This window comes from Drosophila navojoa, chromosome 2, assembly GCF_054131105.1.
Source record: "Drosophila navojoa isolate 15081-1374.11 chromosome 2, UAZ_NAV_1.0, whole genome shotgun sequence".
Classification (NCBI taxonomy): domain Eukaryota; kingdom Metazoa; phylum Arthropoda; class Insecta; order Diptera; family Drosophilidae; genus Drosophila; species Drosophila navojoa.
The window spans coordinates 11,532,402-11,555,947 of record NC_142890.1 but is presented as its reverse complement, the minus strand read 5'-3'; the positions used below and the strand labels follow the sequence as shown (position 1 = coordinate 11,555,947).

At 42.3% G+C, this 23,546-nt stretch overlaps 4 protein-coding genes and 1 non-coding gene across 11 annotated transcripts; 3 read left to right on the top strand and 2 right to left on the bottom strand.

Annotated features, from left to right (window-relative positions):
* Window positions 1-2: 2 nt before the first annotated feature.
* RpS8 (ribosomal protein S8) lies at window positions 3-1,563 on the top strand. Its single transcript, XM_018111828.3, has 4 exons — window positions 3-142; window positions 411-517; window positions 741-1,152; window positions 1,379-1,563. Exons 1-4 carry the CDS (start codon window positions 139-141, stop codon window positions 1,480-1,482), a joined length of 627 nt encoding a protein of 208 aa, XP_017967317.1. The 5' UTR covers window positions 3-138; the 3' UTR covers window positions 1,483-1,563.
* On the bottom strand, window positions 410-9,541 carry Zip99C (Zinc transporter Zip99C). 4 transcript variants are annotated; one of them, XM_018111822.3, is made up of 6 exons: window positions 9,108-9,541; window positions 3,933-4,318; window positions 3,762-3,869; window positions 3,281-3,691; window positions 3,064-3,219; window positions 410-3,009 (listed from the first exon to the last, which is right to left on the bottom strand). In XM_018111822.3, the coding sequence occupies exons 2-6, from the start codon at window positions 4,141-4,143 to the stop codon at window positions 2,831-2,833; spliced, it is 1,065 nt and encodes a 354-aa protein (XP_017967311.1). In that variant the 5' UTR covers window positions 4,144-4,318; window positions 9,108-9,541; the 3' UTR covers window positions 410-2,830. The 4 variants fall into 4 exon arrangements, with proteins under 4 accessions (XP_017967311.1, XP_089113746.1, XP_017967312.1 ...); XM_089257620.1 differs by having other exon boundaries at window positions 9,355-9,541; XM_018111823.3 differs by lacking the exon at window positions 9,108-9,541 and adding an exon at window positions 7,503-7,649.
* On the top strand, window positions 1,256-1,302 carry LOC115564816 (small nucleolar RNA R442). The gene has a single exon (XR_003980694.1). It is a non-coding gene; the product is annotated as a small nucleolar RNA R442 (small nucleolar RNA).
* Window positions 9,542-10,406: 865 nt separating the features above from the next.
* Window positions 10,407-20,909, top strand: LOC108659076 (protein RUFY3). Of its 4 annotated transcripts, none has more exons than XM_089257534.1 (7): window positions 10,407-10,699; window positions 10,785-11,821; window positions 15,567-16,000; window positions 16,055-16,305; window positions 16,370-16,805; window positions 19,383-19,480; window positions 20,060-20,909. In XM_089257534.1, exons 2-7 carry the CDS (start codon window positions 10,798-10,800, stop codon window positions 20,712-20,714), a joined length of 2,898 nt encoding a protein of 965 aa, XP_089113660.1. In that variant the 5' UTR covers window positions 10,407-10,699; window positions 10,785-10,797; the 3' UTR covers window positions 20,715-20,909. The 4 variants fall into 4 exon arrangements, with proteins under 4 accessions (XP_089113660.1, XP_089113671.1, XP_017967305.2 ...); XM_089257545.1 differs by having other exon boundaries at window positions 10,410-10,699; window positions 10,785-11,683; XM_018111816.3 differs by lacking the exons at window positions 19,383-19,480; window positions 20,060-20,909 and adding an exon at window positions 17,573-19,264 and having other exon boundaries at window positions 10,414-10,699.
* LOC108659086 (uncharacterized) lies at window positions 12,395-15,536 on the bottom strand. The gene is made up of 5 exons (XM_089257676.1): window positions 13,449-15,536; window positions 12,917-13,365; window positions 12,784-12,865; window positions 12,603-12,730; window positions 12,395-12,547 (listed from the first exon to the last, which is right to left on the bottom strand). The coding sequence occupies exons 1-5, from the start codon at window positions 15,382-15,384 to the stop codon at window positions 12,494-12,496; spliced, it is 2,649 nt and encodes an 882-aa protein (XP_089113802.1). The 5' UTR covers window positions 15,385-15,536; the 3' UTR covers window positions 12,395-12,493.
* Window positions 20,910-23,546: the final 2,637 nt, after the last annotated feature.

The following is a 23,546-nucleotide window of genomic DNA, read 5'->3' as shown; positions in this document are numbered from 1 at the left end:
CTTTGGCAAGTGGTCAGTAATTCTCTGAAAATGCAACTCTGCCAAAGTGCTGCCCATCGCTGTCAGTCGATAACCTAAAAATCTTTTGACACGAGGTTGTGCGTGTCTTTTCCTTTCTTTCTCGCTTTTTACTCGAACATGGGTGAGTCGTCGGCTAGTGCAAAGTGTGTTAAAATATCAAGAAAATCAATTGTGATATGCCTAAAAATAATAAAAAAGTGCGCAAATTACGTGCCAGTTGACAATGCATATGTGTATTATTGAAAAATAATGAATTTGAGCATATATTTGCACGTTTAAAGTCCGCCCAGCAAACAGCACCGCGTGCTATGGTTTTCTTGATATTTCAACTGGCTCTGATATGATTATCTTATTTTGATGTGTGTGCATTTACTCTTGCATTCTTAAAGGTATTAGCCGTGATAGTGCACACAAGCGTCGCGCCACTGGTGGCAAGCGCAAGTCGCTCCGCAAGAAGCGTAAGTTCGAGTTGGGCCGTCCCGCTGCCAATACCAAGGTGAGTTTCATACCTGCTGCCGCCATTGTTGTTTTTATATTTTGCAATAAAATGATGTTAACGCGTGTCAACTGTAAACGCACTCGACTTGTTCGTATGCATTATCATTGATGATTCAAGCATTATGTTCGGACTACTGATTGCATTTATAGAGAGAAATAATGATTTTCATAAATTTGGTATACCTTGGTAATGTCTGGCAACTCTGCGTATTTATTTCCAGCTTGGCGGATCCCGCGTGCACAAGGTGCGCACCCGTGGTGGTAACATCAAATTGCGCGCTCTGCGTTTGGAAACCGGCAATTTCGCCTGGGCCTCAGAGGGTGTTGCACGCAAGACCCGTATCGCCGATGTTGTCTACAATGCCTCCAACAACGAGCTGGTGCGCACCAAGACGTTGGTGAAGAACAGCATTGTGGTCATCGATGCGACGCCATTCCGCCAATGGTACGAGGCACACTATGTGCTGCCTCTGGGTCGCAAACGTAATCCCAAGCACGTGCAAAAGGAAGATGAGAACGATATTCTCACAAAGAAGCGCAGCGACAAGGTCATGAAGAAGTACCTCGAGCGCCAAAAGTACGGCAAGGTGGAGCAGGCTTTGGAGGATCAATTCACATCTGGTCGTATCTTGGGTACGTATTTCCACATTTTCAGCTAATAATTAGGAAATTTTCGATGATGTTAAATCCTTAGCGATCCAACTACTTTATTGTGTCAATCTTGTTTTAAGTGAGACGCAAGCCAGTTGGGCGTGATTTATGCTTGTCATAGTTACTCTGAGAGCTTTGCTTACCTATTTGATTATATATGACCTGGTGTTCCGCATACTAATGTATTTCATTTGTTTTTATCAAACAGCTTGCGTTTCATCCCGCCCCGGCCAGTGCGGTCGCTCCGATGGTTACATTCTGGAAGGCAAGGAATTGGAATTCTACCTTAAGAAGATCAAGTCTAAGAAATAAACGCACTAGATAAGAATGCAAACCAACAACTGATTTGCAAACAGAAAACAAATAAAACGGCTTGTTTTTTTATAAGAAGAATCCATGAATACATTTTACTCTATCGACTGCGTGCGTGTGTGTGCGTGCGTTCTGTATAGAACTATGTTAAATAGTTGCTGTTTGTAATATTTAATTGGTATTAAAAGAACAAAAGTGAATGGAATGTAGAATTCGTGGTAATCGAGTTTATATTATCGGATATTATTCGTGGGCTACTACAGGATATTTCCTATTTAGTTCTTTAGATTAGATACTTAGATGTATTATAGAAAAGTTCATCCTAGATTCTTTTAATTTCCATTTTGACAGCTTCATCTTTTGAAAATATATTGGATGCTGTGTAACTAAATAGAAAATATTCTGAAACACTGGATTTCTCATCTTAAAATTCAATACTGCTTAATTTCGAATGATTTTGATTAAAACTGGCTTAGCGGATTATACATTTATAGGTATTTGAACAATATTTAATTTCGGTGTAACTTAATATTACTATTAGTGGATTAAAAACGTGAATGAGGATTATGGATTTAAGGCCTGATCAGTTTTAATAGTAATTCATCAGTTAACAAATTTGAATATTAGTAAAATTGAAGTTATGCCTGAGAAATTTTTATAGGAACATCTCAGAAGTTATTAAATTGAATATAATTTATGTGCGCCAATACACCTAGCTTTTAAAAGCTCTATTTTAACTACTGAAACTACTCGGAACAAGAAGCTTTTGGCTTTTCAAAGCAATAAACATGCTACTCATATAATCATAAAAAAAAAATTGATTATCAGACGACACATCGCTTCAAAGTTGTAGCATACATTTTGGAATAGATTTTATTGCATTTACATTTTCAAATGAAAATTTATTCGTTGTCATAAACGCCTTTTTTTAGCCCATAAAACGGAAGACTATAGTTTATATTGTTAGACGAAAATAAAAAACATTTTCAATCCATATTTAAATGAGAGATATATTTTTAAGGTATATTTTTTTCATCACTTCCTTCTCTACGAGCTGACTTCACACAGTGTGGTAAAAAAATAGATTTATATATATATACGTAATTAATAACAATAGTTCAAATATCATTCGTATTAGTTGGCTATAATTACATAACACAAGCAGGGCGACTCACAATGTCGTAAATCACGAAATCTACAACAAATATTCCATGTAATTTGTACTGCCAATGACAATTTTGGATTTGTTGCGGCCTAAAGAAAAATAACAAAACAATTTTGGAAGCAACAGTTAAATGTTGCCTATGCTGCTGCTGCTGTTTGTCTGCTGCTGATTGGAGAACGGGGCTCAGTGCTCGAAGAGCATGGTCATGAGGGCCATCAAAGCAATGCCAAATACCAGCGCCAGCAACTGTTTGACAGACTCCTTGCGCTCATCCTCCTTCAAGAGATCTGGTAATACTGTAACCAATGAAATGTGCAGAAAACCGCCAGCGGTAAACGGCATGATCCAGGATGTGCGCGCCTCTATAAAATCAACAAACATTAGCTGAGCTCAAGTCAAAGTCCTCGGCTGCTTACCCATTGCCGAGGTGACGCCCGAGCCGCCAATCGCCACCAGGGCGCCCAAGAGGCCGGCGCCAGCTGTCAGCAGCTGTGCGCGTGCCGCGTCCCATCGACTGAAGCCGGAGCGCAACAATATGGCAAAATCGCCGACCTCGTGTGGAATTTCATGTACTGCAAGTAGAGAACAGGTTAGGCCATGCTGTGGATTGGGTACGCCGACTTGAATACTGACGCAGTATGGCAAAGGTAGCCAGCACTCCGTGCCTGAAGGAGACCAGGAAGGAGCCAGCAACCGCTAGGCCGTGTGTGAAATTGTCAATAGAATTGGCCAATAGATTTAAATAGCCGGCCACTTTCTTGGGCTGTTCCTTTGGCTCCTTGGTCTTCAGTTCGCGTTCACGAAAATGGCACATTTTGTCCACATCCTCAATGTCGCAGGCACCGCAGCTATCCATGGTCTCGCCCTCTGGCAGCTTGCCACCATGACGCCGGAGCAGACAGTTGGCAATCTCCACGCATTTCGGTTGCGGATTCTGCTCATCTGCGTTCGTGTAGCCTGAGAAGATCTTCTCGACAATGGTAAAGATGAGTATGCCGGAGAGCACCCACAAGCCGGAGCGCAGTGATGGATGACTGTCGTTATCTATGGCAAGATAATTTTTAATAACATTCAATTTTCTGATCATCTAGGGAGTCCCGGAGATAATACTCACTCTGGTTATCGCCCTCCCAGGCCTCTGGCAACAAGTGCAGAAATACATCACCTAAAAGTCCGCCCACCGCAAAGCTAAGCAATACACGCAAAAACTTTGACTCAGCAGCTATAAGTGATAAGAGATATACATAAATATATTTGCAAATATTGCTTAATTGCTTCTACTCACGATCTTTGTAACCGTCCTTAGTCATTTTTTCGTCTGTGGGTATTATAAGCAAGGGAAATATACCGCTGAGTCCAATCACTATTGAGCCGAGCAGTGAGAAGACCCAGGGTGTATATTCCAGATTCTTGATAAATTCGGGCAAATATTGATTGACCAGACTCGAGTAGATCATACTAAAATGCTCGTTAAAGAAGCTGCTGCTGTCATTCATCTTGATGGATTTTATTTTGCTAATTTGATCACGTGGACTGCGCGTCCGGTTTCTCCTCTTCTACTTAGGGGCGGATGGTCACCGTCTTTGGTATATGACTTTCTGGGCTCAGTCAATGCCTTGTCATGTCCTCCAATTGCAATGCTTGAGCCAATCGTATTGTATGCCGTCTTAGCTGCAAAGCCCAACAAAAAATGTGCTCAAATATTAAATTTTTTTTAAAAAGATTATATAAACATTGTGTTTAGGTGTTGAATTTTTTTTTTTTATGATTTCACACGAGAATTTTGGAGTATTACTGTGATAGCAGGATCACACGTCAAGTTGAGTCAACGGAACGCTCGCCTAGCAACCGATTTCTTGGCGTTGGCTCCTTCACTGATATTGGATTGATATACAAATCCCCCCCATGGATAGCGCACAATGGACGTCACATCGATAAGCGTTTCTGGTGTAAGACTCAAGTATCACTCAGCTTAAATATGACCAGGCCAGATAGCCGGGTATAGAATGTGACAGCTGCCCATAAGTCGGGCGGCTCAAGAAAGATTTTGTGCACATTCATAAGGATTGTCATGGGAAAAAGCACAACGACTTTAGTTTGACCGTCGAAAATGACTTTTAATGATATTCATTAGAGCTCTAAGATTCGTTTTAATGTCTATTGATTATTGGAATATGAATGATCGTTGGTTTGGTTATCATTAGGTTATGATTATTTACAAAAGGAAGATTGATCTTCAACGTTTGATAGTAAAGTTACGACGAATGAGTGTTATACAGTCTTTGAAGCCAGACTGAAAATTTTTACTGGTTTACAGACTACGCTGGCATGTATTTTTCATTATTTATGCAGAACACATATATATCATATATTAAAATATTACATTAAACATTAACTTGACATTTGTAGCTTTGATCTTTATAATTGTGGAATCAGAATTATATTATTAAGCAAACTAATTTGATTTAATGGAAAATCACGTTTTTGTTGCACATAGATAAACCTCAAGCCGTGTAATGCGATGCCTGCCCCATGGGCAACACCAAACACGTTCGGCTCAAGGAATGCGAGCTGTATGAGTGCAAATGCACACAAAGCACTCGATAATAAGCGAGCTCCCTGTCAGCAGAGTCCCTAGCTGAAACCCCTTTGAGAGAAAACACAATCCGTACCGAAATACTTAGTCGCGGGCAAGCAGAAGCAGACTGAACATGGGCGAAATGTGGGCAAGAGTTCGTTACTGCTTGGGAGCGTTCGCAGATAAAGCTCTCTGTGGGTGATTTACGACCCACATTTTGACTTCACTTGAGTCTTCTATATGTATGTATATGTATATAAATATATTTGATTTCGATTTTGATTTGATGTGCGCAATGCAGCTTAAACTGTTCAAGCGATAAGATAGAATGGCAATACGAGCGTGTCGAAGATATAGACTCGATATAGACGACTTATGTGTGATTCTACCACAAAGCCCGTGTCCGAGCCGCAGCCCTAGCCGTAGGAGCAGCAGTAGCAGCAGCAGCAGCAGCAGCAGCTGTCTCCAAGTGTCAGTGCGTTGTCAACCGTGGATAAATCGCTGCAGAAACGTGTACAAATTGTGTCTGATTGATCACCCGCCGTTCGCCGAATACTCTGGACACTTGAAAATATCACGTATTCGTTGACCAATGCCGCATTTAGGCATAGCAAATACGTTTAAACGCTTTCGATTCAACAACAGCCGACTGGCAACTCTGCCGAGCAGCGCCATCAATGTCAACAGCATTAGCAGCGACGTCGACAGCGACGGGAGCTGCGACTGCGACGCTGACAACGACTTCGTTGGTGTTTTGTTTTTGCTTATCAGCCAAAGTCAAGTAGTTAACTGTATTTTTATTGTCTACTAGTTGTTATAGTCTATACTATTAGAAAGTTTTGGAATAGAGGTATAGTCGTTTTCTTAAACAACATGTGACAATGTGACAAGAATAAGCAAGATTTGATGATCTCATAAAAATATTGAACTACTACCTTTTAATTGACTCTTATCGTATTCATATTAAAGATATCATTTTGGCTAAGTATATAATATGTAAAAAATTAATGACATATGAAATGACTATTCATAAAATTTATATTAGCAGAATTTTCCCAATATTTCAACACTAAAGAGTAACTGTTAGTCGTTGATTGCTATCATTCGTATGCCTAATTTACTTGTGAATCAAATGCTAATCAACGACGACGCACTTTGTTTGTTGGTAAATAAATGCACTTGTTTTTGATGGTTGGCTAACTATTGGTTGCGGTTCCCTTATCAAAGAATAACCAAGCGCTATATAAAGATAAACAATTAATATTATATCCAGAGAGAGAACTGAAAGGCCAGACTTAAGGGTTCCTTTGTTACGAGGCAACCACAGTGTCTATCGTGAATAATTCTGAGAATGTGTATCAGACCACATAGATTATCAATGTACATATGCACTGGTACACTGCACTGGCCAATGAATATAGATTATATCTGATTCATCACAGTCTAGTGGAACACATATACATACATAGGTATCTATGCATACGTGCCGATCGGACAGTTGTATATATATACTATACGTAGTGCCGATGCCTACGATCATTTGAAATTTCTTCTGGAACTACGAAATACTCCGTGTATACATATAGATAGATATATAAGGTATGTATGTATATATAAAACTTTATATATGCATTTAAAGTAGAGCAAAATAGTAGAACATTACATTACATACATATGTATGTATGTATCTCATTTGAAAGAAGCTGGGACTGTTGAAATTCATATTTCCATATTTGTTATGCTATCGAGCCATTTGTTCAAACACGCTAACACGAAGAGCAAGGCAAACTTGGTTAAGACCTGTATTCTGTTCTGATGTTGGTTTGTATTTTATATAGCCTAAGGCAAAAACTGTAGCACATACCCGAGTGTAAACCAAAAACGAAATGAATACTAGGTAGGAGTACAGTGCTTGATATCACAGTAAAGACTTTATATTACGCACAAACAAGAACACATTTCAATTATAGAAATTGAAATTCACTCACACCCATGTACATGCATACAACTATATACATCTTTATAGATATGGAGGACAAAAGCCTCAGATATGTATGTATGCATGTGTATGTGTTTGTAGATTTGCCTCTCGACACAAATTGACGAAATATCGCGCCGCCGGCTACGTTTGCCGGTGCTTTGAACTTGATTTGCGGCATCCGTGTATCTGTATATACATACGAATATATATTTATATACACATGTATGTATATATTTTCGTTTGTGTATTTGTTTATCTTCCACCTCAAACACAATACCCTGCGCTCTGGCACTCACTTGACTTGCGACTAATGCGGAAATTTATGCTCCCAGCTTTAGAATTTCGTTTTTGCTTTATTTATTCGCGCGTCTTATCGCGCCAGCGACTTGGCTCGTTCTGATGCCTGAGGCGAGATTCCGGGGCCTTTAAATATCCCACCAACAGCTGACTATGCCAGAGTTACAGAATTCTATTTAGAGAGCGGGGGTTCCAATATTCAGCTATGGAGTCGACACTGTCACACAGATGATTCAATTACAATCAACTTGTTCTTGTTATTGTTGTTTTCTTCTTTACTGGGCTTTTAAATGGCGCAGATTATTTTGCGCGCTGCACTAAACTTGTAAATAGTAGTTGGAAGAGAGCCAGAGACAGCGAACAAATGCCAGAGAGAAACAGATTCAGACACAGACAATAAGAGAGCGAGATGTACTATAAACTAACAAGCATAAACAGGTTATCGATGAGAGTACACCCTAAGATGATTTACAATGTTTCTAAATTGAGATCTAAAGCTGCTGAATTTATGTATATGTAGACTGATAGGACTATCAAGAAACCAATTTTTTGAATGATAACATTTTACAAGACAAAAGAGAGAACGTACTGCTGATAAGATTTTACCCATTGATCAAAAGATCATAAGTTGGACGAAATGATCCTTACTTTCATAAAAAATATATGTAAGCGACCAAGTTTTCTATTAATAAATATTACACATCCATACATATACATAAAGCAGCGTTGTTTTTCTCTGTGACAATACTAATATACATACATACATATATACCTACATAAGCACGTCAACTTGTAACTACTTACCGTAAGGCGTCAAAAACTGTTATACTGTACTAAGCTTTCATTGCCTATGTGTCATAATGTCGAACGGAAGAAATGATTTGATCACAGGTTATTAGCACTTCAGTATGTACACAGACACAAAAGCAAACACATATGTATGCGCTTGCAAAAACAAAAACAACAGTTGCAGTCAGTGACGATATGATAAGAGCAAGACCGCGTGAGTTGATCAGCTGTGCCAGAGCGGCGGTGAGAGCGATGCAGCGCGTTCAAGGCAGTGAGAGTTGGCATCGTTGAGAGCAAAAGTGGAATATGGCGTCGATTAGCGCGCTCTCTTGCATTCATATCATATGTGCATTCACACACACACTAACAAAGTGATACATGTAAATATGTACATGTATGTACATACATATATACAAATGCTTATGCATAACGAGTTGTGAAATTTGAAGTATTTTACATTTATTCACAAAATCTTTAAACATTATATTTTATTGCAGGCTGGTTTTTGAGTATTAACGGCGCAATAGCGGCGAATAACCTGTTTATCACACATCAATCTTACTGTTACGATTGTTGTAGTTGTTGTGCGTGTTATCGCCTTGATTATGGTCAACAAAGCAATTCGGCCATATTTGAGTGGCACTCACTGCACAGATTCTCAATTAATTTAGTGCTGTTTGCAAAAATAAACAAATATGGCCGCAGCTCTGACGTTATCGAAACTTCGGACTGCAACACACACTAACGTATCCGTATACTATGTATGTATATTTTTTATGATTTGTGGGTGTAGGTTAGTTACACTTCCGCCTTACCGTGCTTGGTTGTTTTATTAATTGCAGTTTACACTATCGCAGAAGTTGCGTTATTCCACTGTATTACATTAACAAACGAAATTTATGCTTAACATTTGATCTTCGGAACTTCTCTGTTGTTCTTTATTCTAGGTAAATGCGATAAATATGCTTAATGCGCAGTATCGATCTTCGAATGACGCTGTTATTGTCCGGCCACTAATCTGCACTGAGACTGAGTAACGGGACGTTTATTCGAGATGCTTACAAGTTTAAAGTTACTTTGTTATGTGGCACACTTTATATACGATTTATTGGTTTTTCGATCGAGTTGAAGTTTCTGAGAATTGTTATCAGGCCCCGTTAATGCGAAGCCGACTGTTACAGCTGAAATGAAACAGGTACGGGTAAGATACGTGCTTTTGTTTTGTTTTGGGCCGTGCGAAAAAACAAACATGGCTGCAGAGCACAGCTGTTTGCAGATAAGCACGATATATCGATAACAAAAACTGCGATAGTTGACATTTCTTGGTGCAAGCGGTCACACTATTGGTGTAGCATGCAACAGCTGTTGCAGTTGTTTCACTTTGGCTGTCGCGCTTTGTTTATGTTTTTTTTTAGTGTGCAATAAATAATAATAAAACGAAAATACCACTCTCGGTTCTTCTTAATTAGCGGAAAATTACTTGGTGTGTGTGTTGGCATATGAAATAGTGTGCTGTGCAATGAGTACAGATGATTTATTGGTGCGCCATGAAAAAAGCGACGATTCAACGTCAACATCAACGTCGCCACCGACGCCAACGCCAACGCCTGTGTCCAGCTCCTCATTGAGTCGCCTGCGTAACACATTCCGCCGTACCGAAAGCATCTCTAACCATATTATTAACCAGATATCCACACAATTCTCAAATGCCGCTGCTGCAGCGGCTGCCTCAGAGATTATTGATGGCACCACCACGTACCCTGAGATGCCCCAAACTGTGACTACGGTCTCAAGCACACCAACAGCAAGTGCGCAGCCAAAGCGCAAAAAGCCCGGTGAGTCTATTTATTATACTACAGTGAAAAGTAGCAGGAGAGAACTGTTTTCCCTTATCACAAACAAATATCTTCCGTTATCCGGCGAAAGCTTTCAAAGCATTGATAAATAGGCTTTTCCTAGCGCATTCCTTAACACTTTTTCCACAGAAAAATTCGTTATAAACAAAATATTTTATGTCGTACTTATGTCGTACTGAAATAAAATCATTAAATAGCGTTTAGTTTTAAGATAGTGTTCACCGTACTTACGTGTTTATGACGCGCGTGATATGATTTTGAAAATATGCCAAAGTTTGAACCTTGAACCACCCTAACGAAAGCTCCTGCAAAGCTGCACTGCTAATACCCAGTTGACAAATCAATAGAAGCTTTCGCTTCAGTCTTAGTCAACGCAACAACAGGATAACTGAAAGCAGCGTCTTAAAAGAATATCAACCTAAACTTTATTATTATTTACTACGTTTTCTTAAGTATATATTTATATAATAATAAATATATAAAGTGTTTGTTAACGAACTGTGCTAAACAACTGCTGAAAACCCTCAAGCCGAACTCAGCAAATTTTTCACGTATGTTGTGTGCCGCAAGCTTTTTGCATGTATTGTACAATGCGCTCATTTTTGGCTATCTATTTTTATATGGGCACTTGTGAAGCAAGTGCAACGCCATGCGTGGACTAGGCGAGGAGACAAAGAAGTCAAAGCTTGGCACCACCACCACCACCACAACCAACAACAACAACAACAATAACAACAACAGCAGCATGGGTAGTCGTGGCAAGGCTGCGCTGACCAGCGCCAGCTCATCGCGACCCTTGAAGGGTGCTGCGACTAAAACGCCCACATCAACAACAACAGCAGCAGCCGCAGCAGCAACAACAACAACAACAGCAGGCTCCGGTGTTGCAGCCAAAAAATTGTCACAAGTCGGTGCGAAGTCCAAGGCAGCTGCAACTGCAACCACCAGCAGTAGCAACACTGCGGGTAGCTCCAGCGCTAAGCCAGGGATGGCAAAGGCTGTTAAGGCTTCGAATCCCACCCCACAAGCGCCGCAGACAACAGCAGTGGCTGTCGCAGCCGCAGCCGCACCAGCAGCTGCACCTGCAACACCCCAGCAAGCGTCGTTGCAGCCGTACAACAACAATAGCAGCAGCAGCAGCAGCAACAACAGCAACAGCAGCACCACAATTACCTTGCCCAAGGCATCGCATGCGAATACTAATGAGGAGCTGGCCGGTGGCGTCCAGGACACCATATATCTGTGCAATTTTCGCGTCTCTGTGGATGGGGAATGGCTGTGCCTCAAGGAGTTGCAGGACATCGATGTGGCCAACGGACAGAAGACGGTTGGTGGTGGCGCAGCTCTGATAAATACTGCAGCATCAGCTGCTGGCGGTGGCGGTGGTAATGGTGGTGTGAATGGTGTTGGTGGTGCCGTTAATGTGCAACATCGCACGCAATCGCAGCAGCAGCAGCATCATCAATTCGGGCAGCGCAACAGCAAACGCTTTTCGGGCCTATCGACGGGCAGCGCGGGAGGATTCGAGGATAACGGTATTATGGCAATTGAAAATCTAATCGGTCGTCGTCTGTGCGACGTTGTCGGCTCAAATGCACTTGCAACCGCACCGCAACAGCACCACAAAAATGTGGGCCTCATCGGTGGCACGTTAGCTGAGTGGTCGCATCTCTGTAGGTTGCTTCCTGCCGTCTCTATCTCACACACACACACACACTCACTCTGTCTCTCTCTCTCTCCCTCTCTCTTTTTCTCTGAGTTCATTTGCAAGCGTTATAGTTTCTGTTATGTTAACTTTGTAGTTGCGTAGCTGTTATGTTAAGTTTTCTGTTATGTTAAACATATGCTAGTTGTTCACTGCTACGTCTATGCTATAGAGTAGAAGTAACTGGACTAAAAACTATAACGGCAAAATTAAATGCTTAGCCATAGCAGCATTGGCTTGTTGAGTTGGCTGTGCCTCAATTTCGATTGGGTATTAAAAACTGATGATTAGACTTAATTTCTTGTCATCCAGTTATCACTGTACTTTGACACTTTGCCCACTGTAAACTCACTAAGCATAAGCGTAGCACTAGCTAATCTTGATTTGGCATGCATTTTTGCATTATTATATTACACTCTTGCTTTGCACTCGCTATTGTCTGGGCCACGTCGAGTGGGCTGACTGGCTGGCCGACCGTCTAGTCCCAATCTTGGATCTCGTTTCGTAGCTAGCAGCATGGCATCGTCGACTCGAACGTGCATTGAACTTAAATAAGTAAATATATTTGTAGAAAAATAATGAAACACATTGGCGAAAAGGAAAATCGGTCGACAGTCGCCAGGCGCCAGGCAAATGCTCTTTACTTGCTGTCATCGTCGTAGGTCGTTTCCCAGCTGGCACCGTTTTTGGATGACTGTTTAGAAATTGTGTGTAAGATGTAGCATAACCAATTCACGATCGGTACTTACCTCGCCCACAGAAGAAGACAGTGTTTGAGAGTTGACTTCCGCAGTTTCAGTCTGCGCCTCGGGTCTATTGCCCGTCGTCAATACTTGGACCGTCGTACTTGGCTCGGCTTCATAGTTGAAGAGGTTCTCTGCAATGGATGACTTCAGCTCTGGCTTTCCCTTAATGTCTCTCGCCACTTACCTGAAGCTTTCCTTTCACTGTACAGCTCTTTTTCATGCACAGTCTCTCTTCTTTGGCTCGTTCTGCTACCGCTGGGTCGTACCTGCTTTCGCGAGAAATTAGTTTAATTTTCTTTAGGTTTCTTACTACTTACTTCCTTCTCTTTTGTCCTCTCTCGTGTGCTCTCTCTCACGTTCTCTGGCTCAATGTCTCCAACCCTGTCTCTCTCTTGGCTGTAGGCCAGCCCGCCCTTTTGTCTTTTGTGCTTAGACTTGCTTACAAGGCGTTCGTCTGTTGTCTCCAATTTGGCCTCCGAGCCCAGCTGACCTGACATCTTTTTCTGTTTCTGTCCGCTGTGCTTTTTTGATTTATCATTTTGCAACTCATCCTTCTGCTCCTGATTCCGGTCCCGATGCCGATCTCGTTCGTGAGCTGTCAGCAAATGTTGGCTCGGCTGTTTGCTGGCAGCTTTTGAGCGTTTCTTTTCCGATTGGCCGTGAAAGACATGCTTCTCTCGATTCGTCTTTATGGGTAGAAATCTTCTTGGGAATTGACAAACTAACGAAGATGTCGAAGAAAACGAATCACTGCAATAGAAGTTACCTGAAGTGTAGATAAAATAATATTCAGATTATTTGCTTATGATATCTGAAATGTATTTTATAAAGCAGATTATATTGACTTACCCTCGTCTGTTCCGCGCATCATTTGATTTTCCATGTCGTTTAGGTTCCTTGGACCCCGTTGATTGCTCACCAAACTCATGTCAGGAGACACATTGGATCCCTTAAGAGTCGTGGTCATAATAAGTGACTTTTTAGCAACTTTATTTGCGCCTCTCCTAAAAATTGAGCTCCAGGTACTCTGCTTGGAATTATTTTTAATGGGTGGAGATTCGCGAGGGGGTTCGACAGGCTTTTCGATGGATTCTTTAAGGATAACAGGCGGGTTGGGATCCTTTTTAACGTCTGGCTTTCTTCGACCCTTGTGCAGGCAGCAGCAGATGAGCAACAGAAGCAGCAGGAAGATCAGCGCCAGAAAGGCTGCCACATAGCCCACATAGCTCTCGTCGTCGCAATCGATGCACTCCTCGCCCTGTGGATTCTTGTCCGTCTTGACAAACTGCGTATCCACACCGGTTTCGTTCTGATGCTGGCGCGGCATGCGAGTCTGTTTGCGCTTTGCCGGCTTGCTCTTTGGCTTGCTTTGGCTTTTGACATTGCTATTCTTATTGCCTTTACCCTTAGGCTTTTTGCTTTTGTCCGCCGAGCCGGACATCTCCTCTTCGGGCAGAGTTTCATAGTCCTTCAAGTCGCCCAAGTCCGGCAGTTGCTCGTCCTCCTGCGAGGAGTGATCTTCAGCAGAGGTAGGGCAGGTCAATGCCTCATAGACTTGCAGGACACCGCCTAGACCCGGATAGAACAACTCATCCCGGTAGTGCAGCTGCAGATTCTCACGTATCCAAATCCTTAGCCTCTGATTGTAGACCTTCGCACTCATGCCCTGGAATCGATAGCAATTGTTTACCGTCTTGTAGAACTTGACCAGGATGGAGGCGCTGTCCGGTGAGCGGAGATTGTAAATGCGTCTGTGCTTGAAGGGCAAAAAGATGTTGCTCAAGTAGCCATTGTTATCCTCCACCTCAAGGTGCGGCAACGGCACAATCATCATCTCGTTCTGCGCATCATCGCTGGCACAGCCATGATCCAGCAGAGCACAGTTGGAGGCGTCCATCTCCGTGCTCTGCGAATCGTTGAGCTTAATGGGCTTAATGTGAACGTTCTTTAGCCGGGCAAGTATGTCCTGCTCGGGCATCTTCCAGCCGTTGCCGTTGGTATTGAGCACCGTCAGACACTCGCGGTAGAGCGCCACCAGACGCTGCACAGTGCACAGCTTGAGGCGGCCAGCATAGTAGGACACCTGCGCCACCGGCACCATATAGTACCTCAGATATCCACCCAAGGCATCGTAGAAGGCGCGCTGCAGCAGGCGCCGCGATTCAATGTCCGACACTTGCATGAGAACGTGGTTGACGGTATTGAAGTACTTCATCAGGGTGTAGACAACGCTATCGGCGATCAGGGTATTCGGATAGAACTTGGGCACCAGCAGCTCAAAGTCCCGGCGTGCCGATATCAGCGCTATGTCCTCTGTGGAAAAGCAATGCTTGGGATACCCGCCAAACAGATTGCTGCCCATAAAGTGCTCCAGCCCACTCTCACATTTCTGGACGACGTTGCTATCGCACTGCTGTAGAGGCAGCGACGACGGCGTCGCCGGTGGCTGCATTTGCTCCTCCGGCTCCAAGCCGGCAGCGGCCTCCGTTTGCTGGGGCGAGGCGGCTGCATAATACGTGGCTCTGATGCGATCCTCAATGCTGCGCATTCGGTCATTCTTGTCAAACGGATTGTCCTTGAGCCTTCCCATCTTGTCCTGGCCCAAGTCCTCATTGGTGTTTAGCTTATTTCTGTACTGATGCAGCTCCGAGCTAAGCATCGATTGCAGCGTCAGCTCGTTCTGAAAGTCATTCGGCACCTCCAGCGTGGACAGATCGATGCTGTAGATGGGACAACCGCCGGGCGCCAGGAGCAACAGCAACGAGAACAGCACACAAATGTTCATAATAATAATTTCTTTATTGAGTTTTCACATTGTTTTTTTTTTCCTCTGAAACTTAATGCGAAGGCACGTGACAGCGTTTCGGAGTGTAGCTAGCAGTAGCCCAGTCAATCAGCGCCGGAACGTAAAGAGCTCACACTAAAGCCCCACTCTCTCTCTCTCTCTCTGGGACTCTTCCCTTGCAGCACGCGACACGGCCGAGATTGAGCGCAGCAACTTGGTCAACATCTGCAAGCTGGTGGTGAAGGAGCTGCTGGAGCAGTCTCTGCGCTATGGCCGCATGCTCGACTCGGACCATTTGCCGCTGCAGCATTTCTTTATTGTCATCGAGCATGTGCTGGGCCATGGCCTGCGACCCAAGAAGGGTCTGTTGGGGCCGCGCAAAGAGCTCTGGGATCTGCTGCAAAGCGTCGAAAACTATTGCCCCGAGGCGCAGGATATTACGGCCAGTGTTCGGGACTTGCCCACGGTGCGCACACACATAGGACGGGCAAGGGCCTGGCTGCGCATTGCCCTGATGCAAAAGAAGCTATCCGACTACCTGCAGGCGCTGATCGAGCATCGCGAGGACTCACTGAACGAATACTACGAGCCGCACGCTCTGATGATGAGCGACGAGGTGGGTTGCGCTCAGTTGCATTCCGCTCTGTCTGCTGACCCCATTGCCTTTTAGATTGTTGTCATAATGGGCATCTTGGTGGGCCTGAACGTCATCGATTGCAATCTGTGCGTCAAGGAGGAGGATCTCGATTCGCAACAGGGCGTCATTGACTTCTCGCTATATCTGCGCTCCAGCTCCCGCAACGCTGAGGCTAATGAGGAATCGAATGCGCCAGTCGCTCAACTAGATGCCGCCGGGCAGGGAAATATGATTGCCGTGCTGGACCAGAAGAACTATATCGAGGAGCTCAATCGGCATTTGAAGTGCGTTGGCCTCGGCTCAAATAGTTCTGCTCCAGAAGTTTCTCAAGCGTTCATCTTTTCACAGCGCCACTGTGGGCAACCTGCAGGCCAAGGTGGAGTCCCTGACCACCACCAATGCCCTGATGAAGGAGGATCTGGCCATAGCGCGCAACAGTTTGCTCGCCCTGCAGGCCGAGAATCAGGCCATGCGTCAGTCGGCCAGCCAACAGGCGGCCCTAAGTCAGTCGGACAACAGCTCCACAGGCAGCGGCAGCGATAAGGACAAAGACAAGGACAAGGACAAAGTAGATGTCCTGAACACGCAGCTGACGGAGGAGCGCAAGCGCTGTGCCGAGCTGGAGAAGGAGCTCAATCTGCAGATCTCACTCAAGGCGGAATCCGATATGGCCATGAAGCTGCTGGAGAAGGACATTCACGAGAAGCAGGACACGATTGTCTCGCTGCGTCGTCAGCTGGACGACATTAAGCAGATCAATCTGGAGATGTATCGCAAGCTGCAGGTGCGTATGGACAAGGACGGACGATGGACACAGCTAGAGATGGTCGCGTGTGAGAAAGCACGGGAAGCACTTTTAGGGAGTTACATAGTATGAAACTGGGGTTGAAGAGTTTAAGTAAATGCAGAGCTGGACATGAAAACCGGAAATGATATGCAGGGATATTATTTCAGCAATTTGAGGATTTATCACTGGACGTCATCTAATCATTGAGAACGAGGATCAACTAAAGTAAAGATGTGTATACCTTGAAGCGGGATAATCGAATTGGTTCTATCAGTTTTTATAGTCCACATTGACTGCTTCAAAAGAACTTAAACTTGATTGGGGTAACTCTATTCTAACTTGATATGATGTAAATGGGTTTATATATTATTTTATGTGGGATGTCCAATGTTGGATATACAATGGATAAACTCTATTCTAACTCGATGTGATCTATGATCTTTTTGGGTTAACCTATCTAGCTTTAGGGGTTTCCAAACTTCTTTCTCGCGACCATCTCCACAACTAGATACAAACACACATACATACGTACACATAAGAAACATCCTCATTCATCTCACATTCATTAAGCAAAATCCATTTGGTCGACAGTCATTCGTTTGTTTTTGTATTTTTCTTCGGTTTGAAACTGTAAAAATTCAGTAATTCAATTCATACTCCCCCAAACGTAATGTGGCTGTTGATAAGACGCACAAATCAAATCAAATCAAATGAAATCAAATCAGATAATATCCCGTACTCCAACCCGTTTGAAATTCAATTAGGAATGTGAAGATGAACTCACACAGAAGGGCGAGATGGTCTCTCGTTTGCAAACGAAAGCCTCACAAATTGGTAACATTTTACAATCGCTAGAAAAGAAATACGAGTCCAAGCTCGTCGACCAGCAGCAGGTGAGCGCCAGCTGTGGCGGCGATCGATCGCCCAACACGCGTCGCCAGCAGAATCTGCAGAAGTTCGAGGCACTCACCAAGAAGCACAAACAGGACACCGGGCCGCCCATGAAGCGACTGCACCTCAAGATGGACGGCATACCGCCCTTCAATCCCAACAACTACCGCAAGTCGCCGGCGGGTGCAGCACCGCTGCAATCACAGCCGGATCAGGCAACAGCCAAGACGCCAACCTCTGCCAAATCCCTGAACGATGAGCTGGCCGAGGCGGCGGCTGCTGTCACCCAACACTTCAAGGGCGGGGGCGATGGCTCACGCAGCGACTACGCCTTGTCCCGGGAACAGGAGGCAACAGGACCAGGCGACGCCTAGAGAGCGACAAACTACAGTTGATATAATTGTTAAGAAGGCATTTACTTAATATACTCGTACCACAGTGATCGCTCGCTAAACCAAACAGTGCAATTCGTTTCGTTCTACTTCGTAAGATCTTAACTGAGGCTGGCTCGGATTGATAATCCTCTCTGCCTCTAAACTGCAATATTATAAAAATAAGTTGTGATGTATAATATGTAATTCATATGCTTTGACTGAGTGATGGACTAATGATCTGCGCCTTTTTATATATTTCTGCATCGTTACTATACATAGTAATAATATATTTTTATGAATAGTTTGACAGATTTATTGATTTACTGACGGCATATAAAAAATCTTTATTTATTATAAAAATGCTTTAATTGATCGACTAACAATCCATGTTTTATATAAGCTGGAAGAGTCAAAAGCAAAAACTCAGCAATTTACTAAAACTTAATTACAATTTACATACACAACTTTTGGTTAAGACTTATTGATTGATTGACTGATTGAAATCTTACGCTAAGACTCTTCTTTTCTGTCTGCTTTACTATGCTTTTAATATGTTCCACTTAACGAGCGGTCACTGTATTCAATCTACTGTATGCTAGGCAGGTGGACAACTAGAAACCATTCAAGTACTACATGTTGAGCTCTACAAGTCCCCAAGAATATATAAATATACAAATAAGTAGAGCTGTTAACCTAACTGTAACTCAAAGTGCAACGGCCTAACAATATGTTTATATTTTAGAACAAATATAATATGTATGTTGCCTTTAGTACTAGTACTATATATATATAGTTACAAAGTCATATATTATAGATATATATAAACCTATAATATATATAGTGCTAACAAGTTGTTGAAGATTCTGCAAATTATGAGCTATTAGCCGAATGCCCCAAGCCCCCTCTTAAGTATTCCAAGTATTCCCAATTGCATCGTGATGTATAGAGCTGATTTATTACATATATTATATCAAATATATTCAAACGATATGCATATAAATACTCTCTAAATGCTTTAAATTTAATTTAAATATACTGAAAATCAAGTCAATCTAGTCAAATAACAATGTAATTATATAAATCTGTATGTACGTATGTATCTATACATGTTAATGGGACTACATATACACAAATACAAATCGACAAAACACACATACACACGCTAATACATATATATACATATATACAAAAGAAATAAAACTTATCCTAACTGAAGCCTTTCATTTCGTACTAACCCAACTATAATCGTATCATATGACGAAGAAGAACTGGTACAAAAGATTCTCGACTTCTTTGTCTCTATCAACAGGATTGCAATGCCTCGCTGACCCACAAAACGGAGCTAATGAGCAAACTAGAGTGCCAAAAGGAAGATATGGCCAGCACAATTGAGCAACTAGAGAAAAAGTAAGAGCTGTAGATATGATTGAGTTGAGCTTGTTGATAAGATGATAGTTGATTTGAAAAGAGTTGAATTGATTGAAGAGCAGCCTTAGAGAGGAGAATGTTTAGTAAAGGGTTGATTATATGATTTTTAGGCAATATTTAGAAAGAAGAATATTTTTGAGTTGAGTTAATGATCACGGGATTTAAAAATACAGTATTGATATGCTAATCTTCATATGTCTTATAAGTCAGCTTTCCATAACATAACTCGATGATGTTCTTAGAGCCATTTGATGTGATAGGTTAGTAACTGGGAGAATAGTTGCATAGGAAGAAACGGGGATAAGCATAATCAAGAGCTGAACATGAACTAGGCTGTATTTATATTGTTATATCGGCTGTAGATGTTGACTATTATAATTATTAGTCTATTATAAGGGTACTTATTTTATAGATTTTAAAACTTGAAGAAAGAAATATTGAAGAATTAAAGTAAACAAGATCAACAACTAGAACTGCCCTCGTACTATACATTCTCGACCGTAAACATACGCCCCTTAAATTGAACGCTATTAATAATTTGAATTTTGCCATCCGCAGATGGACGAATGATAAGAGCAACTTGGGCGAGATATTGAAGAACACCTCTCAGACGCTGTCCACGCAGGTGAGCGCTTGCGAGGAACGTGCGGCACGGGCAGAGGCTGAGACGCGCATTGAGCGGGAGTGGCGCGTGTCGTTGCAGGAGAAGGAGCTGAAGCTGAAGGAGAAGATAGCGACGCTGCAGATGTGCGTGAAGGAGCTCGATGAGGAGAGGCAGAAGAACGAGAAGCTGAAGCTGGACTTGGAGAAGGTGCGCGGCCAATGGTCGGAGGCGCAGACAACGCTCGAGGAGCTGGGCATACAGCTGAGCGTTAGCAAGCTGAAGATCTCCGAGTTTCAGGACAACGAGCGACGTCAGCTGCGGCAACAGCAGCAGCTGCTCTCTGGCTCGTCGCAGTCGTTGCAGCAGACGCTGCCCGAGAATCCAGTCAGCTCACCGGGCATATGGGCGCCCGATTCCATTGCCACTCACTGCACGGCCTGCACCAGGGAGTTCAATTTGACGCGCCGGAAGCATCATTGTCGCAGCTGTGGCGAGATCTTCTGCAAGGCCTGCTCCGAGCATACCCTGCCTTTGCTCAACGCACAGGGTCAGCCCGGCCGGCCGGTGCGTGTGTGCAATGCGTGCTATGCGGCTACCTCTGGCAAATGATCCACATCGAAGCTCATTTCCATACAAAACATTAAAGAATTGTAGGCTATTTACGTATAGTTTGTTATAAACAAATATTGTTCAACGTAATTTGTGGCAAACAGTGCTTGCGTGTTTGCAATAAATGTATTTTTATATTCCTATCATTTGAGATGAAGCCTTATTAAGTGTTAAATAAATATACACATCACAATACTTATGCTTTTATTTGAATTTTCGAAACAGGTTTTGTCTCTGTTAACTTAACAGCCGTCGACTGGTCACCTTGCATTTAGGTATTTTTATGGTATTTATTGTGTTATCGATAGTCGATAAGCTGTTGCATTTGATGACAATGCAGCCCTTTGACTGGCGGTAAAATTTAAATATGCATTCGGTATTTATTTTTTTAAATCCCAATTTTAATCTGAATATTATATTATACAAATAAAGTATTAAAACAGTATGCGATATTGGAGTATTTTTATAAACAAGTTAACAATGCTGATTGTACACCTGTTCTTAAGCAGCTCCGTATCTGTCTTCGACCTGTTCATATATTTGAATATACAGTCAAAATTGCTTTCAATTAAACTCCCGGCAAAGAAACAACTGCGATTCGGACGCCCTTTTTGTCAGTCAATTTGTCGGCCATTATATAAAGCCAGAGGACGCAGTTTTTTAATTAAATCAAATAAAATTCACAGCTGGCTGCGTACAAAATGAAAAAACTACATAAATACAGCCCGCGGGTCTATAAAAGTTGTCATTACCATAGAGGGCTTCAGACGGAGAGAGTGAAAGAGAGAGCGAGCGGTATATAGGTAATAATAAACCCGATATTTGGCTGGGAACCACGCGCCCTGACTCAAGCCCAGGCATATGGACAGATTCGAGAGCTCAACTAATAACAGTTGCCCTCAACGAGCTGTCAAAGGGGCGTTTATTTCCACGCAATTGTAGTTGTAGTTGTTGTCGTTGCTTTCACACATAACTGAGGGTTAGATAACATAACTGGGCGGGTTGCTCAACTATGCAGCTATGGGGGTAACTACTCATCGAAATCGGAAACAGTGTTCGCTGGCACAAAAAATAACGAAAACAATGGCTGGGAAGGTACTCAACAAAATTACATAGTATATAGATGCCATTTAGAAAAAATACAAATTAGATTAAATGACAAATGAAATTGGAGAGAAAATTTACAAAGGATAACAAATATATAAATAGATGTATGTACGAGCATATACATATATAGATAGAAGTAGTACCTGTAAATATTTCATTTTGACTCCGTTATTTTAATATTAGAATATATATTAGTGTACTTACCTAATCTATATATGAATATATTTTTGTTTTATTATAATTTCTTTCCCGTTCCATTAAATATGTGAGGAGTTTTCTGTACATATTTAAACTAATGATTGTTTATTCCTTTGGGTATAATTCTATCATCTATAGACAGTATATCATTCAAATTGTTTTAAAATTATTCATTTATTTCAAAGTTTTTTTGTAAATTATAGATATTTTTTAAAATTTTTATTTTATATATATATTGTAATATAACATACCTCTGATTTTTTCAAGTGTACACAGAGCTGAGCAAGAGGCGTTGCCTGTTCTTCTTATTGTTATTACAAAAATTATACATCCACGGCTCAATATGTTGCGATGTTATTATATGAATTAGCAGAGAGCCAGAGTGTCATAGCCAAAGTCAGGCCCGTTGGCTGCCTGAAGGACTGTATGACCTTGTTATGGGCACAATGTGACCAGCTCAAATTACGCAACAGAAGCAGCATAATCTGCTCAGCTAACGAGTCCTTAAATGATGCCCATTTATGTTCGGGTGTCAAATGGAAATCGCAATATTGTATAAATATATGTGTGTATGTCTCTCTGTGTGTGAGTGTGAATTGTTCCTTGAGCCATATCACGGCAATTGTTTGAAATCGGAGCATCCGGCTTGCCTGTTTGATTAGATATTTGCCAAGTCTGTGCCAAATTCCAAAGAAATGCTTTTGGCGTGTGTCAAATGACGAACAGGATATTGATACTCTATATATACACCTACCTATATATATGTATGTGTGTGCGTGTATGTGCTATAATTCGATTACAATTACAAATAAAATCAAAGATCTGCATATGACACCAGCAAATCTCGAAATTCTGATGAACACAAAAACTTTGTGCTGTGTGAAACTTTGGCACAAAGCGAATCATGTACGTTTCCTTGAATTTGTAGCTTCCAGCTCGAGACCTGGCCACGTGCTAGCTGAAAATGGCTTCCCGCACTCAACCACTCGCAACAGCAGCAGCAGCAGCAGCAGCAGCAGGAGCAGGGGGAGCAGGAGCAGGAGCAGCAGCCCACGCCACGTATATCAGCAAAATGTAATTTCATGGCTCGACAAACACAGTGAAATACATGAGAGTTCAAAGTTTCAGCTTGTTGCAAAGCCAAGGCAAAGCAAAGCAAAGCCAAGACAATTCGTGGCCATGCTGGCAGATTCTGGCCGCAGGACTTGAAACCGCCCGGAAGTTATTTAATGGGATTTCTTTATGCCCAAAGATAAGTCAAAGATTGTAAGCAAATTGTCTTGTAAAACAATATGCTGAAAGATCCCAAAATATATCTATGCACACAGAAATAGAGCAAGACAGAGAGAGAGAGAGAAAGAGAGGCTCTAAGAGTGAGAGTGAGACTGAGAGAGAGAGGGGCTAGGTGGGCAGTGGGCGTGACTGGCTAAAGGATAAGCCCAACAATTGTTGCACACACTTGAAATTAAATTAACTTTTTTCTCGCCCCCTGTCCACGCTGGAGTGGCTGCTGCGTCGCTTTGTTCA